Below are 21,728 nucleotides of genomic sequence, written 5' to 3'. Positions count from 1 at the left end.
GAGTAAGTGTAGAGTGTACCAGTGGGGAAAGAGCATACCTTTTATAATCCTAAGAACTGATAAGACACCTGAGTCTATCTAAACTGGATTTAAAGTATATGTAAAGCTATTATTATTATTTTTTTTAGTGCCTTTTATTGCGGTTTGTGCTCTTTGCTGAAGCAGTTTACTTGCTCTCTATTTTTTTTTCTATTTCTCTTTCTAAAAAAAAAAAAACTGTGCCTAGCTGCATGGAATTGAAAAGGTTTTTTTTTTTTTTTTTTTTTTTTTTTTTTTGTATTAGTTCATATTCCCCAGGGTAGTGCCTACACTCCAATGCTATATTTTTACAGCCCAAAATATTGGCATATTTAATTTGACAAATTCAGCTCCTACTGATGTTGATGGGGTTTGGGATTGGCATCCAAACTTCTTTAAAGTTTGGCGAACCCACTACTGAACCAAACCCAGAGCTCTTTGGCTTATCACTATTCTCAAGAGTTCAGCTTCAAGTTTAATGTGTAATATTTGGATCCTATCATCGTCTTTAATCAATGTTTGTTCTTTGCAGCCCATTGTGGGAGATGTTTCAAGATGGGGTCGATCTGAAAAGCATCCAATGGACCCAGCACTGACAGTCCGGGTACCCAAGATTGAACATCAGAACACGTTCTATTTGTTCGTCTATTGGCTTCTGTTACACAGTTGCATACTTCTGTAGCTGCCAACACCCCTGCTAGCTGAGGGGTCTGTCAAACACTTGTGTAGTCTTGTCCCTCTGCCCCCATTTATTTAAAGTGCGAGCTCTAATAGTTAAAATGAGCAACTTGGGCTGGTTTCTTCTGCTGCAGAATTTGCACACAAGCAAAAATCACTTTAGACACTGACAGATGCTGACATTCACATAAAAATATATCCCTATTTCCCCTCACTTTGGGGAGGTTTACTCCTCACTTTCTGTTGTGTCTTTGTGAAAGAATAATACAAAATCACATGCCATAAAGACCAAAATTCTTATATCTAACTTTTCTATTCTATTCAAAACAGGAAAAATGTTAGATTTAAATTGACTTTAAAAAGCTTCAATAGTAAACCTCCAGCCAAACCATTTGTTTTTGGAAGAGTTGAGAAATGTCGAACCTCCTGTTTTTATTGTGCTGTCTCATTTGAGGAGATTTCCACTTATTTAAAGACTGGGTGGGGAAACTGCAAAAGAAAAAACCTCTGAGTTTCTATTGCTGTCCATATCCACAATTGCGACGTTCCAGTGACCAGAAATTAGTGGTAATCTTCCAACTGGGAAACTGATAGCCATAGAAGAACCTTAGTTTAAATTTGTGCATGTCCATTATTCATTTGCCATGGGTATCCAGTACTGCACAGAGCATAAAAGTTCATCAAAAAAATCTTATTCCATGTCTAAGACTAGAGAGAGCCCCTCATGTCTTGTTATAATCTGTCCCATCATATGAGCCTCTTTACTTGTGCCTGATCAGACTACGAGGAGACCTGCCTCTCTACTTTTTGACAGTTGTCCACCTATCAACAGGGGCTCATATCCCAGAATTCTACTGTTTCCCGCAATGAACATTTGAAGAAAATGTACTCCCTCTTCTTTTTTTTTAAAGAACCCTGTAATAAAAGATGTTTAATACTTGCCCTTCCTGCAGGCAAGGCTAACCTTCCTGCAGCTAAGAGTCAAATATTGGCTCTCTTGAAGTGCTCTGGGCGCCGTTGATATCCAACATTTCTGGTGTGTCAGATAGATGCCTTGCCCCTTGCGAAGCACTATGCTTCCTCGTGCCAGCTTCTACATTTATTGCTATGCATGACCACCAAAGCAGGGTTTACAATTTTGGCAGTGTGATAATGAACTCATGTTAAGGTGGCCCTTTCATTTTGCATAGATGTGCTTTGCCAGCACACCTCCTCGCAGCTAAATCTGCACATTACCTTTTTTTTTGGGAATGCAGTGTAGTACACCTGCCTTTAGTGTGTCGAGTTACCGTTCAAACTAAAAGGCATGTCAATCTGCCTATTTTACAAGCATTTTTAGCAGTAATCTTAATATACAGTTTTGCTATATCACAACTTTGTCTGTTTTTGTTTATTAAAATACTTTCTGCAGCAGATGGGACGTATACCTGGGGCCCCCACACACTACATATTACATTCACTTATACGCACAAGGATGCACGTTTGTGTGCTCCAATCTTTGTATGTAACGTGTTCAAGTGTGTGTGCATTTCCAGCTTATGTCTTTTCTGCTATTTCATGCCCATGGCTTTTAAAGTCAGCTGTTTTTTGAGTGGGAAGTATCTAGTAGTGATGTTTGGGCACAAATTGTGGGACACTGCAATCTGTATTCACATGACATCTCCTTTGTTTCTGCCTTATTTTTGCTCAGGTTTGTAAAATGTGAGGCTAATGTACAGTACCATTTATATTTTGCATTTGGCAGATTGTAAATCAATAAAGGTTTCTGAGATTGTATTGGTCTGCCGTGGTGGCTCCCTATTCACTTGACTACTTATGGAAAAAAAAAAAAGAAAACAGAACACAATCTTTAAAGAAAATTTTAAGTGTTACTAAACCCATAAAACATTAAAAGAAGTTGACTTTTTAGAAAAAAAACAAAAAATACTTTGGAGTTCAAACAAAAATGTGCATTTATTTATTTTTGAGCCTGTAAAGCATTGCGCCAGCGATCAGCAGATTACTGATGCCATGAAGGTCTCATGCAGATGCATCCCGTATGGGCAAGCAGATACACTGACAGGAAGAATCAATTAACTACTGCGGCGCTCCACAGCTCACTGGTAGTTCATTGAGAACTACAAGCCGACAGCCGCAAAGGATGTCAGGGGCTTGTAGTTCACACACAGAGCTGTGTGAATAAATGACGTAGCTGCATGGGCGGAGCCCCGCTGATTTTAAAAGGTAACCGCTAATATGGGGAACTTCTCCCATACTGGGTGCAGGGATCGGGCAGCAGCTGCAGCATTGGGAATATATTACATGTTCCACCCGTTTTTAGGGAGAACATGTAACATTTTCCCAAAGGTGAACTTATCCTTCAATTATAAAGTGTTAGCTACACTTACATGTACCTGCTGCTGCATCATTTCTTTCTCAAGGCCATCTGTTCTGCAGGAGATGAACTTAATACATTTGGTACACTTGGGTCTATGGGGTGGCTCCAAGGCCTTGCAAGATCTACCTGGTTCCACCTCTACCTTCTTCTGAATGTAACTACAGCTAGACAAGAATGTGTACAAGAATGCAAGTTCTCAGTAACCAGTTGGTTGATAACAAGTCTAATTCATACAGGAAAGTCAGAAATACCGATCCAGTAGTATATTAAAGAAGTATGGCTAAAGCTTTTTTGGCTGTACTTCTATGAATCGCTTCGTTCTGCACTCCTGTGACCCGTTTTCAGGCTAAAGCACGCTGTCGGCTGACATCACTCAGCTGGTCCAAGCTGGGGAATGATCCACCTAGATTCCTGGACCAGCAGCTGGCTCAGCCTTTTAGATGCCCCACTGCAAGACTGAGCCAGCCGCTCCCTCCCCTCTTCAGCCCAGTGCTCCAGTGAGTGCTGGGGGAGCAGAGCTGAGAGCCGGTGACTGTCGGAGGGGAGACCTGAGCAATCAGCGATGTTTGATCGCTCAGTTCTTAGTGCAGAGGCAGCGGGGGACAGATGCAGCATCAGATCAAGGCTGCATCCACCTAGGGGTGTATAAGATTTTTATTTTTTGTTAACCCCTTACTTCTCTTTTAAATGTGCCTTTACTAAATAAGAATGCTGCGTAGACAAACTATTAAGTTATAGGAGCACAATTCAAGACCTACAAATATGCATACATACACATGCTACCTATCTTTTTTTTCTAGCAAATTAAGTCATCTGTATGCAATAGGAGTACACTAAAAGTCGCTTCCATGATAGCTGGTCTGCAGTAAACAGGACTTTGCCAAAGAACTACAAGAAACTACACTACCAGAGAGACTGCCAAAACCAAGTATCCGTTTTTCTGCACTCTTAAAAAGCCTGAAGTCGTGTTTGCTACAGAAATGGTGGACTAGCTATTACAGAAGAGCTAAGTGACCTATGTATGTATTTTTAGCCAAAATTTTTATTTCTCTTTAGTTCATTGACGGACACAGCTCCTGATCTTCATAACCATTGGGTTATACTGCCCCCTACAGGAGTAGGACACTAGGCAGAAAGAATCTGGCTATGCCTATGGGCAGTCCCAGGGGGTATACTCCTTCTCTCTGCTATAGGTGCTCAGTTTTTTTTTCTGCCTAGTATGGTGTAAGGACCTAGTTCCTTGCTGGGATCTTCTGGTCCTGGCAATTTTTTTTTTCTCCTGGTTTTTCCTGTGAGATCTACAATCAACTGCCAGACTGAGTGACAGGCTGGATAATCTGGATCCAGTGGTCACCCCAGTCTGGCCAGCGAGTGGAAGCAGACCTCAGCTCCACGCTAGGTTGGCCGCGACATAGCCCCACTGGATGGGGGCTGGCCTGCGAGTTCGCATACGGCCGGGTCTCGGCCCGAGTTGCAGTGTTCCTCCTGGCTGACCGCTCCCCATTTCGATGGAGAGGGGTTCTGTTTGGAGCGGTGCCCACCTGGTTCTTCATATGGTGAGTAGCTGTCCCCCCCCCCTCTCCCCCTGGAGGGTTTTGGGGTGGTCGTGGGCCCCTCCTTGGAACGGTTGGACCCCTGGTTTCCCCTCCTTCCCATCAGGCACCCCCCTTTTCATCCCCTGGTGATCCCTGGATCTTTTCACTTCCTGATCACCGCACTTGGATTGCAGATTATCCTGGTGCAGGTGCCTGTTTCTGATGGGTAGTGAGTCCTCTCTTGAGTTCTCTTCGCCCTTGCCCATCTGTCTCATCAGATCCTGAATCTGATTTGGCTGCAGCAGACATGGGTCATCCTGCTGGGTTTTCAACCATGTGCCCGGAATCCTCTGATAGTGAGGATGATTCCTCCACATCTGCAACCACGCACGAAAAGGCGTTCGTGGAAACACTGATTGTATCTGTGCGTGAGACCTTGAAGATTGAGGACGCAGCTGCGACAGAGGCGCAAGTTCCCATTGGCACTCACAAGCCATCCAGAGCGGCAAAGGTGTTTCCTTTCCCTACCTATTTTAACAAAATTGTCGCTTTAGAGTGGGGACGACCAAAGTGTCCCCTGGGGTCCCTAAGCAATTTTTTTTTAGGCGTTACCCCTATGAGGAGCCCCTTATTAGGAAGCGGACTGTTCCACCAGTGGTGGACCCTTTGGTTTCCGAATTGAACAAGGCAACCATGATTCTGCTTGAAGAGTCCCTGGCCTTTGAGGATCCGGCTAACAGGAAGACGGGAGGCTGTGGCCTGCAATATGTACACTATGGCTGTTTCGGCACTGAGGCCGGTATTCACCATTACCCTGGTGTCAAAAAATCTGACCGAGTGGGCTAAGCTTTTATGCTGTGACCTGCCTTTGCTGAGCTGGCGGACCAGCTGTGCCAGGGGCTGCAGTTTATCTGTGATGCCTCTTTGGATGCGGCTCCTCTAGTGGCTTGGCAGTAGACCTTCGGCATATACTTTGGATCAAATACTGGTCTGCTAAGACCTTGACTGCCTTTCCCTTTCAAGACCACCTGTTTTGAGCTTCCGTGGATGACATTGTTAAAGGTCTCACAGGGGGGAAGAGTACCTTTTTTCCACAGGCTACTAAGGGCACGGACCCTCGTCCTCCTTGGCGCATAAGAAGTTTTTCATCCCTCAGAGTTGACTGACAAGGGCTTGTAGTCTTTCAGAGCCTCCTCTGGAGGAGTCAAACGAACCTGGTCTGGCAAGCCGAGAGCGGGCTTCTCCAGACCCGCAGAGAAGGCTCCTACAGCAGGAAGGTGCGCTCTCACCTGTATCGGGGGTGGGGGGTATTTTCCCTGGTTCTCGGACCAGTGGACTTCCCTGGTACAAGACAAGTGGGTCCATGAAGTAATTTGGTCCAGCTACAAGATCGAGTTTTGCTCTTGTCCCCCGGCAAGGTTCTTTCCTTCCAACTTGCCCCTGTCCCTGAATGGTTTACAGCAGTGGTCCTCAACTCCAGTCCTCAGGGCCCACTAACAGACCAGATTTTAAATATTACCTTGGGGAGATGCAGACTAGAATGCTGCAATCACTTAGCAGCAAATGAGATCACCTGTGTAATTTAGTTAATTTGCAAACCTGGCCTGTTAGTGGGCCCTGAGGACCGCAGTTGAGGACCACTGGTTTACAGGGTGTGTTTTGGGGTGGTAAAAGACCTGTTGCTTCAAGGGGTGATTGTCCCGTTTCTGACTTCGGAACCTTCTCAGTGTTTTTACTCAAACCTGTTTACAGTTCCCTGGAAGGAAGGCAAGGTGGATCCAATCCTGGACCTCAAGGCGCTGAACTGCTTTGTGTGGGTGCAGAAAATCAGAATGGATTTCATTTGAACGGTGGTGGCATCCCCTCGTCAGGGGGATTTTCTTGGCTCTATCGACCTCAAGGATGCTTACCTTCATGTTCCAATATGTGCCGGTCTCCAGCGCTTCCTCCGCTTTGCCATGGGAGAGGAATAATATCAGTTTGTGGCATTATCCTTTGGTCTCGCCTCTGCTCCTCAGGTCTTCACAAAAATGTTAACCCCAGTGCTAGCTTTGTTACGCCAATGGGGGATCATGTTACTGTGCTACTTACAATGACGCAAATAGAATAACCGCGCTAATGAAACAAAGAAAAAAAACTGCAACTTCAAGTGTGACAACACCCCAAAATAATATATAAACCAATAAGTTGCGCAAAACAAGTGAAAATAGGATCAAAAAATATTGATATAGTCCACAAAAAATAGTTCATAAATTCTTAGGTGCATAAGTGGTTAACACCGTGACACAAGGAAATCCACATCTGATAGGGAAACTGCTTACCAGAGATGAGTATATAAATGACATGTAACTTAATCCTCTTATTTCTTTCAGGAAATGTAGAATCCAGTTCAGATGTGAACAAAGTATTTTGGCGTCAAAAATCCCTCAAATTGGAAAAAGAAAAAAGGGACGCCATAACATAACACCACAAAAAAAATTTGATAAATAATACACTAGAGAAGTGACCCAGCAACTCCAAAGTGAATTAAAAAAAGATATGAAACACCTCAATGTGATATAGGAGGGGTAAGTTTATATACTTACAATGACGGCCTTCTGCAAGCGGAGTCTCCTACTGCTCTGGTGGAAAACCTGGAAATCGTCTGGATTCTGAATTTTCAGAAGTCTGCTCTGGTACCGTCCACAAAGCTGGACTATCTGGGTCTGACTCTGGACTCCGCCTTAGCCAGAGTGCTCCTTCCTCTGGACAAACTCCATAAATTGCAGGCTGCAATTCGTCTCCTGCTGTCCAGCAGATGGTCATCCCTCCAGACTTGCATGCGGGTGCTAAACCTGATGGCGTCTACCTTCGAGGTGGTTCTGTTTGCACAGTTCCATACGAGGTCCCTGCAAAGGGAGATTCTGGCCAAATGGGACAAGACTCCGCAGTCTCTGGACAATCCAAGCCGGGGGAATGAAGTAGTCCCTGATATGGTTGCTTCGTTCTCTGCGCTTTGTCTGGAAAAATCCTTCCATTGTATTGGACAGTGATCACCACCAATGCCAGCCTGTCCAGCTGGGGAGGTGACCTCCGCAAACATTCTGCTAAGGGGAGCTGGACAATGGAAGAGTCCAGACTACTGATCAATGTATTGGAACGCTGAGCGATCAGACTGTCAGGACTATTGGACGGATCGTATTTAGGGATGTCCAGTGCGCATTCAATCGGACAATGCCATGGCCGTGGCTTATGTTGATCACCAGGGGGGCACGAGAGGTGTTGTGGCGGCTCTGGAGGTAGCCGTCATTCTAAGGTGGGCAGAATGGTTCATTCCAGCCCTCTTCGCTGTACACATTCCCAGTGTAGAAAACTGGCAGGCAGATTACGTAAGTCGGCAGGCGTTGGACCAAGGGAAATGGTCCCTTCATCCGGAGGTGTTTCGTCAGTTGTGTCTCCGGTGGGGCATCCTTGAGGTGGATCTGTTTGGCGTCTTGGCTCAACAGAAGGGTGCAGAGGTTTGTGACTCGGTCACGGGATCCCCTGGCAGATGCCACAGACGCGTTGGTGGCCCCCTGTATTGCCTGATTTACGCCTTCCCTCCTTCCAGCTTCTGCCAAGACTTCCACGCAGGATCTAGGCAGAAGGGATTCTGGTCATCTTAGTGGCTCTGGGCTTGCCTCGCCGGGCTTGGTACGCCAATCTGGTGCAGCTGGTTGCCGACATTCCTTGGCGGCTTCCTCTCAGGGGGATCTTCTGTCCCAAGGACCAATCCTCCATCCTGCTTTACAGTCGCTGGCTTTGACAGCTTGGCTGTTGAACGCCAGGTGCTGAATGATAGAGGTTTATCTGAGTCGGTGATTCCTATGCTGTTAAAAACTAGGAAGAACTACCATTGTACGTGGAAGACGTACATTGCGTGGTGTGAGTCTCTTGGAGTTCATCCTCGCTCCTTCTCGGTGGCTCAGATCTTGACTTTCCTTTGACAGGGGGTTGAACAGACATTGGCCTTGAGTACCATCAAGGGCCAGGTATCGGCCTTGGCGGTCTTCTTCCAACGACCCTTGGCCACGCACTCCCTAGTGCGTACCTTTTTTCAGGGCGTTCAACATTTGGTTCCTCCAGTGTGGTCTCCATTGCCAAAAAAGATAGGTGCTGGACAGCACCCCCTTTTTCCTGCGCTCGGAACCTGGTCCTCAGGCTGTTACAATCCTGGAACTCGTACTGGTATTAGGCATCCATGATGGCTAGGCTTTGCTGCCCCTTACGACCAGGGTGGTCGACCAGACACTGAAAATACAAAGCAAAAAAGGGCGCACCAGCCTAGCGCATTATCCTTAGCAAGTTTATTTGGATAAAATTGTTTAAAATCAAATACTCACAAACAAACAAGAAGTTTCAGGCACATCAATTCCATACACCTGCCTCCTACCAGAGGATCAACGTCTTTACTGGAAGCAGAGGGCTGACGCGTTTCGAGGCTGTGCCTCTTCCTCAGAGCCTGGAGGCCATGGTCAAGTCCATAGTTTAAATATAGTATGTAGGGCCAGGCCTCCATATGACCCCTGGGAGATGTGGGAGGAGATATCGCCCAAATGGGCGTGGCTACACAGCCATTTATCCAAAAGCTATTGCAAGTCACAAGTGTAGTTACATTTACATTTTAGTTGGCAAAGCCCCACGTGACCATCTGTTCCATTGGTGAGCTATCCAAAACACTTCCCAGCTCATCGTGGACTCCATTTCACAGAAAATAATAATAATAATCATATTAAATACTAATAATATAAGGATAATAACTGATATGGTAGACTGACCTGTACGTGTCGTGGTCCTGAACCAAGTAGGGCATCGAGCTGAGACCATCGTGTTGGTTGATAGTCCACTAACTTATACTGGGCATATTGGGCATATTCCCTGGTGGTCCAATGGTGTTCACTGTAAGATCGGCTACCAGGATATTTAGGATGGTATAATATGGCAGCGGGGTGGCGGTGGAACGCACGCCGCTCATCCCGGAACTAGCGTGCGCACCACCGCATAGCGTCACTTCCGCCCATCCAGGTCGTGACGGCTTCCGGTTTCCATATGCATGGGCGGCGGGACAGCGGTGGAACGCACGCCGCTCGACCCGGAACTGGCGTGCGCATCACCGTGTAACGTCACTTCCGCCCATCCAGACAACAACAACCTCCGTCCTCGGCAAGCCGTTCCTATGGAGACCGCAAAGGGGAGGACACAAGTATGCCCCGCTGATGTGACATATACACCGGACCAAGTCCAGGGGAACTAAATTAAAATGCACCATACGGAGTCGACTCTGGTGGGAGTTGATTGGAGCGCCCACCAAGTTTGGAAAAGGATGGTCGCACATATTTAAAATAACAGTGAAGATATTGTACATCAGATAGAACAACCCAAACCAATAAAATTAAATTAAATTAAAATTGACATTAACACTAATAATATTAATGATGGGTACCTGTGTACTAATAATGTAACTTGCTAAGCCTGAATGAGAATCACATGTATAAAAGAATAGATCAATGGATAAAAGATTATTCAATATTCAATTAAATTATATACCTGTGAATAAGTATATACACATATATAAAAAATTATTATTATTATAAAAAATTATACATACCATGCACATATAAATATACATGTATATACAGACACCTATGTATACATGCTGAACCATAATGATTCATTATATAAAATCCATATTAAAACCATCTAAATATATGTGTACATATAGTGTGACTCGTTAGATATGGCATGTAAATAAATGTAACTACACTTGTGACTTGCAATAGCTTTTGGATAAATGGCTGTGTAGCCACGCCCATTTGGGCGATATCTCCTCCCACATCTCCCAGGGGTCATATGGAGGCCTGGCCCTACATACTATATTTAAACTATGGACTTGACCATGGCCTCCAGGCTCTGAGGAAGAGGCACAGCCTCGAAACGCGTCAGCCCTCTGCTTCCAGTAAAGACGTTGATCCTCTGGTAGGAGGCAGGTGTATGGAATTGATGTGCCTGAAACTTCTTGTTTGTTTGTGAGTATTTGATTTTAAACAATTTTATCCAAATAAACTTGCTAAGGATAATGCGCTAGGCTGGTGCGCCCTTTTTTGCTTTGTATTTTCAGTGTCTGGTCTCCATTGCCGCCTTGGGACCTTAATTTGGTGCTTTTGGTCCTCCCAAAGCCTCTCTCTGAGAATCTTTGGGAGATTCCCTTGCTTATATTGTCTCTGATTTTCATTTGAATGAAGACATTGTGTTGCCTTCCCTGTGTCCTAGGCCTAAACATCCTAAGGAAATTGCCTTGTATGCCTTGGATGTGGTCCTGGATATTAGGGTGTACTTGGCAGCTAGAGAGTCCTTGAGGATGTCAGACTTAATATTTGTGCTCACGACTGGGCCTCAGAAGGGGCTGTCTGCTTCCTCTGCGATCATTTCCATATGGATCAGACAGATGGTTATTCAGGTCTATTCCATCAGGGGTCAGATTCCCTTTCAAGGCACACTTTACTCATGCACTTAGGGCCTTCCGTCATCAGGCGTCAGTGATGCAGGTTTGCAAGGCGGCCTTCTGGTCGTCGGTGCACACGTTCACAAAATTTTTTTAATTGGATGTGTTGGCATCTGCGGATGCTTCTTTTGGCTGCAAGGTTTTGCAGGCTAATGTTTAGAGGAGTTATAAATTAAAAAAATGATTTAGTAATCTATTAAATATACCCAATCGTGCCTGCACTTTTATATAGTGTTTGCCAACAAAACCAAAACCATATAGCAAAAAATGTTTCCTGAGTAAGCACATGGAAAAAAAAAAAGAAGGCTATTATTTTGGCAAAAAAGTAGCGGAATGGTATTATTTATAAAAATATAGTTTAATTGTTGCTTTTTTTCACAATTGAAACATATTGAATTAGAAAATATAAACAAAGACTACCCGGATAAGTTTAACCAAATCCGCATGAATGCGAGTATGAACACGCAGTAGACAATAAAAAGGGAACAAACATAGACACACATAATGAACAGGAACAATAGGATATTATCGTCTGCACGTCAGCCTGATACCACTCAGAACAACTCCAACCGGCAATCGCCGTATATATATCCTAACAAATAAAGAGGTAAATGTGGGGTTTCTCTGTGTGGATTCCTGGGGGCTTGAGCTGGTGAGGCTGGGGACAGGTAGGAAAAAAGGTGAGTGGAACCATATAGGGGTACTTCCTATCTTGCACTAAGACATGAGTCACATGACCATATGGAAAAATGTCTGTAACTCAAAGATTATCCCGGTGATGAAGCGGTCTGCAAATCTATCTAAAAAAAAATTCATCCTATCATGAAGTGGTGATGTGCATCTGCCGATCCCCGCTGAGCAGGCGGATGACAGGTTCGTCTCCGCCTACTTTGCAGAGACGGAGCTGTCAGAATCCCCGCTCTCTATAGAAGATCAGATGAAAAGTGGACCGCCTTTCCGTTTGCATCCGATCCAATCTCCCAGACGGATGGAAAATAGGGTTTCCGTCAGTCTGGATTTCACAAACCGTATCGTATCGGAGAGCAGGTGTCAGCAGGGATGTCACCACTGACATCCGCGGCCCCATAGAGGTGCATGGAGCATCTGATCAGGTCATCCTGAAAAAACTGACAGGCGGACCTGATAGGAAAGCCCATGTGAAAGGGGCCTTAGTAGGGAAGGCATTGATCCTGTGTTTCTGCAAAGCAGAAACACAGGATCAATGCTTTCCCCTAGTAAAAGCATCTCCCACACAGTGCACAAACAAACCAATCAATATTAGGATTTTTTTTTTTTTTTTACCAAAAACATGTAGCAGAATACTTATTGGCCAAAACTGATGAAGAAATGCTGATTTTTTTTCATTTTTTTTTTTTATTGGATATGTTTTATAGCAAAAAGTAAAAAATATTGTTTTTTTTTTTCTCTCAAAATTGTCTATTTTTGTTTATAGCATAAAAAATAAAAACCACGGAGGTGATCAAATACCACCAAAAGAAAGCTCTATTTGTGGGAAAAAGGGACATGATTTTTGGTTGGGTACAGTGTTGCACTACGGTGCATTTGTCAGTTAAAGTAACGCAATGCTGTGTCACAAAAAATGACCTGGTCTTGAAGGTGGGGGGGGGGGGGGGGGGTTAAGGCTGGTTTCACACTTATGTGAATTGGATGTGGGTTTCCCCGCATTCCAATTCAGCCACAATCCGCACTGCAGAAAATGGTCCTGTGTGTTTTCTGGTCTGTTTCAGGTCCGAATTCAGGCAAAAAGTCGGACCTAAAAAAGGAAATTTGTGCGGCGCTGGTCTCTGGTCCCTAAAACTAATCAGTCTGGGTAGTACCAGTGATAAACAAAAAAAATATACAGTATCTCACAAAATTGAGTATACCCCTCACATTTTTTTATATCTTTTCATGTGACAATACTGACAAAATGACACTTTGCTACAATAGTAGTGAGTGTAGCAAAGTGTCATTTCTTCAGTGTTGTCACATGAAAAGATATAAAATATTTACAAAAATGTGAGGGGTGTACTCACTTTTGTGAGATACTGTACTTACATAAACAAGGTATAATGATATCTAGTGAATATGTGCAATAGTATGCAAAATACTGTATAATAATTCATATATATGTAACCATAAATATACTTTATCAGTATATCAATACTTTTCATCAATGTGCAAAATAAAGTGTGAATGCAAAATATGTGCAAAGAATATAAAGTGCTGAAAATATGTGCAAAAGCACAAAGAAAAAATGCCCACTATTGAATAACAAAGTCCATTTATGATCCAGAGAACAACAGGTCCCAGAATAACCACTTGTCAATCTTCTTTGAAAATAATTGTGCAACTCGCTTAAGAATAACCCCCAGTGTGAATCCTTTACCATCCACACCAAACTGACTCACCAGAAAAAATGGCTGATCAAATTATAGATCAGCAAATGCGCTCCACAATATCCATATCTAGCCATCTAGCCAATAGCCATATCTCTCAGACCGCGAGTGCAATGCAGGTGTGTGCTGTGACGTCAGAGTTCTTGCCCTGCCCTATGCGTTTCATCATTCGACCTCCTCACGCAACGGAAGGACAACATTGAATGACGAGACACGTAGTGCAGGTAAAGAACTCTGAGATCATCACGCACGCCTGCACCGCACTCGCGGTCTGAGAGATATGGCCAGAGGCGAAGACATATGAATTAATATATAGAGACTGAAGACATATGAATTAAAGCACTCCTATTGTTTTTTTTTTTTTTATTATTTTTATTTCTTAGGGCAAAAACAGCAATAGATCATTTGTTATATTGTGTGGCACTATTGTTTTATATACATAAAGAATAAGTACTGCAGTGTGTGTAGTTCATAGTAGCAAATGATGGTCATGGTCAAGTTGTGCCTAACAGTGGGAGTGGCTTAAAGAGAGATGATTAAACAGAAGCTAAGCATAGTTGCTATATACAGTGCAGCATTGCTCAAACAAATGAACATCAGAAGGAAATTTGATCTCAAATGTCAGAAATATGCAACATAACACTTAGGGCTCATTCCCACCAGTGGTTGTAGGGGTGTTAAACTGTGGTTCAACCACAGAGCTTTACCACCTCACAGGGGCGGACTGAGAACCCTCAGGGCCCCAGGGCAAAATAAATCAAGGGCCCCCTTCCAGGCCCCACCCATGTTCTGCCTCCAGTCACACCCTTGCCCCACCTCCAGACACACCCACATCCCACCTCCAGACACACCCTACACAATCTTTAGGTACAAGGAATAAAAGTGCAATAATTTATAAACAAGTGCAATATAAATAAATCACAAACCAAGACCAGTGCATTATCAAATCATAAATAGACAAAGCCAGAGCAATTCAAATCATAAACAGACAGAACCAGAGCATTACAATAGTAAATTGCCAGGTGGGGTAGGGTTGCCACCTCATCCCTTTAATCCAGGACACATATGAATTACACAGGTTCTGAGGCTTATACTGTAGAATGCACACAAGGCACCAAGCGAGTTTAATTACCACCTTATCAGCCACGGAACCTATGTAATTATGTGTCCTGGTTTAAAGGGATAAGGTGGCAACCCTAAGGGGGGGGGGGGGGGGGTTAAATAGTGGCAATGGGGGTGAGAAGCAATAGTAAATTGTTAGGTCATGGGGAGAATAACATTGTGGCAGTGGAGGGGGGGGGGCAGGCAGTGGTGTTTTGCCAGGTCTGGGGGGGGGGGGGGAGAGATCACTGTGCTGCAGTGGGGGTGGTAGGCAGTGGGCAGATTGCCAGGTCTGGGGGGAGGGGGGTCACTGTGTAGCAGTGGGGGTGGTAGGCAATGGGGAATTGCCAGGTCTGGGTGGGTCACTGTGTAGCAGTGGGGGTGGTAGGCAATGGTAAATTGCAAGGTCGGGGGGGTCACTGTGTAGCAGTGGGGGTGGTAGGCAGTGGAGAATTACAAGGTCTGGGCGGAGGGGGGTCACTGTGTAGCAGTGGAGGTGGTAGGCAATGGTGAATTGCCAGGTCTGGGTGGGTCACTGTGTGCAGTGGGGGTGGTAGGCAATGGTAAATTGCCAGGTCTGGGGGGGGGGGGGTCACTGTGTAGCAGTGGGGGGTGGTAGGCAGTGGAGAATTACAAGGTCTGGGGGGGTCATATATGCAGTTTTCTGCAGACACCTATAAGTGGTATTTGCAGTATGACAGATGGTGTTGCATTTAAAGGGACTGATGGAATAGGATGTTATGGATACACCAATATAAATTCAGGCAGTATCAGCGGAGGTTGGGAACGGGGTGGCAGTGAATTGGCAGGGAAAGGGGGGGGATAGGTAGTAGTGAATGATCAGGTCTGAAGGGGATCGCATATTGGGGGGGGGGATCACAGTGTGGTGCTGAATTTGGGGGGAGATCATATATTGGCGGGGGAAGTGCTGAATCGCCAGCCCCAGGTGTCAGTGGTGAATTGTGTGTTGGGGAATGAGAGCGGTGGTGAATTTGGGGGAGATCACATCTTGTGTGGTGTAAGGTGGGGGGGGGGATCACATATTAGGGTGGGGGTGTCAGTGGTGAATTGTGTGGTTTTGGGGGGGGGGGGCTACACCACCACAGTATCATACCCCCCCCCCCCGCACACAATTCACCACTGTGGCTGTGTCATTCCCCCCGAATGACACAGCAGTGGTGAATTTGGTGAGGAGATCAGCGGTGAATTGTGTGTTGGTATGATACAGTGGTGGTGAATTTGGTGGGGAGATCACATGTTGGGGTGGGGGGGTGTCAGTGGTGGTGAAATGTGTTGGGTATGACACAGCAGTGGTGAATTTGGTGAGATTACATATTGGTGGGGGTGTCAGTGGTGAATTGTGTGGGGGAGGGGGGAATGACACAGCGGTGGTGAATTTTGTGGGGAAATAACATATTGGTAGGGGGGTCTGTGGTGAAGTGTGTGGTGTTGGGGGTGGGGGCGTGACACAGTGGTGGTGAATTTGGTTGGGAGATCACATATTGGTGGTGGTGTGGGGGGGGGGGGGTATGACACAGAAGTGGTGAATTTGGGGGACATCACATATTGGTGGGGGTGTCAGTGGTGGTGACACCTCTGCTGTGTCATACCCCCCCCCCACACCACCACTGACACCCCCAACAATATGTGATCTCCCCCAAGTTCACCACTTCTGTGTCGTCCCCCCACCACACAATTCACCACTGACACCCCCACCAATATGTGATCTCCCCCAAGTTCAAAACCTGTACTGTACTGTATTCTTAGACTGTTATCTACTCACTGATGAGGACACTATAGAAAGCCAGCACCGTCGGGCCCCTCCTCCCACGGAAGCAGCGCTGGCCGCCGGGCTCCTCCTCCCACTTCCATAGCACTGGCCGCCCGGGCCCCTCCCCTCCTCCCACTTCAATAGCATTGTCCGCCGGGGTCCCTCCCCTCCTCCCACTTCAATAGAGATGGCCGCCGGGCCCCTCCCCACACTTCAATATAGCACTGGCCGCTGGGCCCCTCCTCCCAGTTCTATAGCGATGGCCGCAGGGCCCCTCCTCCCACTTCCATAGCACTGGCCGCTCGGGCCCCTCCCCTCCTCCCACTTCAATAGCATTGTCCGCCGGGGTCCCTCCCCTCCTCCCACTTCAATAGAGATGGCCGCCGGGCCCCTCCCCACACTTCAATATAGCACTGGCCGCTTGGCCCCTCCTCCCAGTTCTATAGCGACGGCCGCAGGGCCCCTCCTCCCACTTCCATAGCGCTGGTCGCCGGGAGGCAGGCCCCGATAGCCCGATGTTGTCTCTGAGACAACATCGATGAATTAGTGCTGTATTGGACGGCGGGTTCCCTTCCCGGCCGGGCCCTCGGACCACGTCCAAAGTGCCCGACCGCTCAGTCCGCTCCTGCCACCTCACCAAGTGCTCCCCCTTTAGCTGCAGGGGCACAAGCCAGGGGTGAAGATATGATGCAACCATGATACTTTGCTTCGTGGCTGCAGCAGGAGTTATATCCCCTGACACATTGGCGGGCACTACTGCCCACCAATTGTGACCCATTCAAGTGACTGGGGACTCTCTGCAAAACACTACTTTTTCTAATCGTACTACACTTACCACTTACTTACCTTAAAATGAAGCCCCGACACGGACCCCCGGACACTGCTGTGGGAGCTGTCATGCTCCCTCTGCGTCTCTTCTGGGTCCGACGGCTCCGGCGATGTGAGTGGCCGGAGCCGCGATGACGTCAATCACTTTCCGGCAAGGAACTCTGAAGGTCCGCCGGACCTTCAGAGCGCATGCGCCACTAGCGTCAGCGGCTGCATGCAGGGCAAATATCTCCTAAACTGTGGAGGTTTAGGAAGATATTAATTGTACCTACAGGTAAGCCTTATTATAGGCTTACCTGTAGGTAAAAGTAAAAAAAATGAGTATACTACCGCTTTAACTGGGACTTTGTACAAAAATGCCCGTTAGCGCTGTCTTGACGCCAGCTGAATGCTGACCAGCACTTCCTGGTCTTCAAAGATACTGTTATGCTGAAATTGTGCTGGAACCTTGACTTTGACTTGTTTTTTAACTCAGAAGATCCAGGACTGTAGAACACTTGACTCCTGGCACTCGATTTAAAAGTCACTGAACAGCTCCCTCCAGCCCTTCACTGACTGAGGTAGCTCCTTGTCACTGCTTGTGCTGCTGCAACTCTCTGTACACTGTACACTGACTCTTCAGGGCCCGACCACTGGTGCCCCCTTTTACACTTCAGGGTCCTCTGACTAGGCACCCCCTTTACAGCTAGCTGACTCCTGGATCCTTCTCTGGAGTGGTCTCCTCTACACTTGGCAGACCCCTAAGGTCAGTTAACAGTACTCACAACCTTGGCACGCTTTCTTGGAACTGAACCCCTCTTCCTCCACTGGTCCTCGGCACACCGAATCCCCTCTGCAGCTCAACTCAGCACTCTCTGGATTCCCAGGCAGCCACCCGATCCTTCTGAAAGGAGGAAAGACAGCCGTACTCTCCCTCCTGGGACTCTGCTTACCGCCAAAGACGCTGCGTCATGCGTTCCCTCAAAACTTATACCCACTCCCAGAATCCTCTGCGGCAGAATCTGCCTTCTGCTGTAGATACAGGCCTGAGTGTGTCTCTGATTGGGTTTCCTCCACTGCCCAATGAGAATCCTCTCATGGAGCCAGTGGGAAGACTCCCCTCTCAGAAGACACACCTGGGAGACATGACAGCCAGCTGAAATCCTGGCCCTGCTGTTAGGCAGCCAAGGCCCACTATAATTTTACCTAGCACCTACCTGTAGGGTGCTACATGTGATTATGACTATGCACAGCGGGAGCGAGCCGCTGGCGGCACACATTCGCACCCGCTACCTGGAAGTTTACGTGTATATATACGTGATCCTGCGCACAGCCCTGTAGTAGTAAGGCTGGATTTACACATATGCAAATTAAATTAGGGTTTCCCCGCATCCAATTCGCATGACAGGAGAATGTAACGGCTCTCAATTACGCCAGTTTACACAGGTACGGTGCAGCCGCGGTCCGTATTCAATAAGGGTCCTGTGCGTCTTCTGGTCCGATTCAGGCAAAATTTTGGACCTGATTCGCACCTGAACAGGTGAACAGGGATGCACCGGACCCCAGGCACGAACCCACGGGCCGCATATGTGTGAACCTGGCCTTAAAGAGGAAGTAAACCCTCCTCTGCAACTTTTACCTATAGGTAAGCCTATGATAAGACTTACCTATAGGTACTGTAAATATCTCCTAAACATGTACGGTTTAGGAGATATTTACCTTAAAGCGGAGTTCCGGGCCACAAAATCGACATAATCGATTTTGTGGCCATCCGCTTGCTTTTCCTCACCTGAAACAGAAATGGATAGTTAGGATTTTTTTTTTACTTACCTTGTTATTGTAGAAAGACATACTCACCTTTCTTCCGCTTCCTCCCTTGGCGGCCGCGGCCTGCGCCCTCACTTCCGGTTTGCAATGATTCCTGGGAGCTGAACGTCATCGCTCCCAGGAATCAATGCGACGGAACCGGCCCCAGCTCGTCACTTCCGGTGCCACGCCGCATTCCTTGCTAAACAGCTTCTGGGAGGAATGCGGCGTCGCACCGGAAGTGACGAGAGGGGCCGGTGCCGGCGCATTCTGGGAGAAGAGGACACGGAAGAGGACGCAGAAGAGTAAACCGTCGGCTCCCGGGCGCATGCAGATCAGATGGCCGGATGTCGCCCGTCATACAGGTAAGTTGGCGGCACGGCGGGGGCTCACTCTAAGGTAAGTATTTCATAATGAGATAGTATGCGATGCATACTAGCTCATTATGTGTTTCTCTTTAAGGTTGGAAAAAAAATTAAAATTTTTTAATGAGTTTACAATCTCTTTAAACTGCTATAGGGTGGTCGGTAAGCGGTATCCCGCTGGGGGCCTGATTTATTTGTTTTCATTTTTGCGGCAGTTTACTACCACTTCAAGTAAAAAAATTTCAAGAACCAAATCCCCCGAACTATTTCACTGAGGTAACACGAGTGACCCAGGCCTCACTCCTGGTGAAAACGTTTTGTATAACTTTTTTTTTTTTATGGTTACACGCTTCTCCACAGGGCGCGCGCTCCCGATTTGCTAGGACGCGCGCCTCCCCAAGTGAGCCTCCGCCTCCTCCTCCCGCTCTGAAGGAAAAGGCGGGCCGCGTGACGTCACTTGCTCGCCTGTGCAGCCGCCATTTTGCGCGGCTGCTTCTTCTGGTGGATAAAGAAAAAAAAAAAAACAAAAACAAAAAACAGCGGGGTGATAGTGACAAACGTCACCCGCCGAGCGAGCAGAGGAGACCGAGAGGGGAGAGAACACGGGGTCTCGCCGTCCCTTCTACGGCGTCTCCTCCTGTCCTTTCACTAATTACAGCGGTAAGAGCCGTCAGGAGACGATGAGGGGGGGATGGGTTGTGTGTGTATGAATGTGTGTGAGGAGAGGCCGGGGGGGAATGGCCGCCATGGTGGGCTCTTCAGTCTCCTGACTGATTCCTTCCTCCTCAGGGGTGCTGGGTCATGGGGTGTGTATTGGAGAGAGGAGGCCCCAGCCTGTATTCAGGGCCTGTCATGGCGGATTCCAGTCACCACAAGGTGCATGCAGGTACCAGTCCTTCCTACAGGGCCCCCATTATGGCCATCTCTCTTCCTCAGCACTGTCAATGCAAAAAAATATATATATATTGAATGCAACTGCATTTGTTAATAATGTAAACGTATGAAAAGTTTGCACCCACGCCCGCAGAGCGCTGTTATTGCGATGGTTTGCGTTGTGTGGGCTCCTCCATTGTTTGTCGGGGGAAACTTTAAACCTGCTAAGAAATTTTCAGTGTCACTTAATGCGTTTGTTGCGTGTTTGCATGTTTTTTTTTTTGGAAGCGTGTTCAGGCTTATTTCACCTTGGCGTCAGCTTGTATAAGAGCAGTGTGATCGGCACGCTGAGACCGAGCTTCCCGCAAGCTGCTAGCAGGCTTCAAAAGGTTGTAAACCCCCGGATGGAAAAAAAAAAAGGCATAATGAGCTAGAATGAATTTGTAGCTCATTATGAAATACTTAAACCCCTTTCACACAGGCAGACCGTTCAGATCCGTTTTTCAGGCGGATCGGAACGGATGCCCCATGCATCGCTATAGGGCAGGGATCCTCAAACTACGGCCCTCCAGCTGTTACGGAACTACACATCCCATGAGGCATTGTAAAACTCTGACATGCACAGACATGACTAGGCATGATGGGAATTGTAGTTCCTGAACAACTGGGAGGGCCATAGTTTGGAGACCCCTGCTATAGGGCATCGGATGTCAGTTGAGACATGTCCGCTGACATCCAATCCGTCAAATCTGGATGGATGGAAACCCTATTTTCCATCCGTCGATTGGATGAGAACGGACAGGCGGTCCGTTCCCATCCGAATCCCCCATAGAGAACAGCGGAGATCTGACAGCTCTGTCTCCGCACACAACGCTCAGACAGAGCTGCCATCCGCCTGCTCAGCGGGGAATCGGTGGATTGATCCGCCGCTGAGAAAAACGGAGTCCGCCTGACTGACTCCCTTTGTGAAAGGGTCCTTCTTACTTTGCAACAAAGCCCTCCTGGGGCACCCCCACAATGCTGAGATGGCTGACATCTTCCCCGGTAATTCTTCTGGGTTCGCAGGCTTCGGCGTCGAGTGGCTGGACCCTTGATGACGTCACTCCCGCGCGTGGGCTGCATGTTTGCAGCACGGGCTCTGAAGGCTCGGGACAGTAAGCCGGACCTTCAGAGCGCATGTGTTGATGCACTCTAAATATCTCCTAAACTGTGCAAGTACAGGGGGTATTCACATTACCTACAGGTGAGCCTTATAGACTGCCTGGTACACACGCACCGATTGTTGACCGACCGATCGGCCGTCTTTTGTCCAGTGTTGTTGTGTTGGTTGGAATGTGCCTAGACTGCACACAAATGTTTTCGGCCAACAACAACCAACTTCAGAAGTGATGTCATGTGCTGGTTTACTTTCCGTGTGTTTTTTCTTCTCTGAGCATGCCCAGTCTTGCTCATCTGATTTTTGTCTGCCGAAATCTGTA

At 47.0% G+C, this 21,728-nt stretch overlaps 1 protein-coding gene across 2 annotated transcripts in view; it reads left to right on the top strand.

The window, feature by feature from the left end:
• NFS1 (NFS1 cysteine desulfurase) overlaps positions 1-737 on the top strand; it is a 34,080-nt gene extending 33,343 nt beyond the window's left edge. For both annotated transcript variants that reach the window (XM_082271380.1, XM_082271381.1), the window contains exon 13: positions 551-737. In XM_082271380.1, the coding sequence (XP_082127506.1) occupies positions 551-614 (64 nt within the window). In that variant the 3' untranslated portion in view covers positions 615-737. The remainder of the gene's footprint in view (positions 1-550) is intronic.
• The last annotated feature ends 20,991 nt before the right edge of the window (positions 738-21,728 follow it).

This window comes from Pelophylax lessonae (genome assembly GCF_965119305.1).
Source record: "Pelophylax lessonae genome assembly, chromosome: 11".
Lineage (NCBI taxonomy): Eukaryota > Metazoa > Chordata > Amphibia > Anura > Ranidae > Pelophylax > Pelophylax lessonae.
This window is presented reverse-complemented; position numbering and strand designations above follow the sequence as displayed.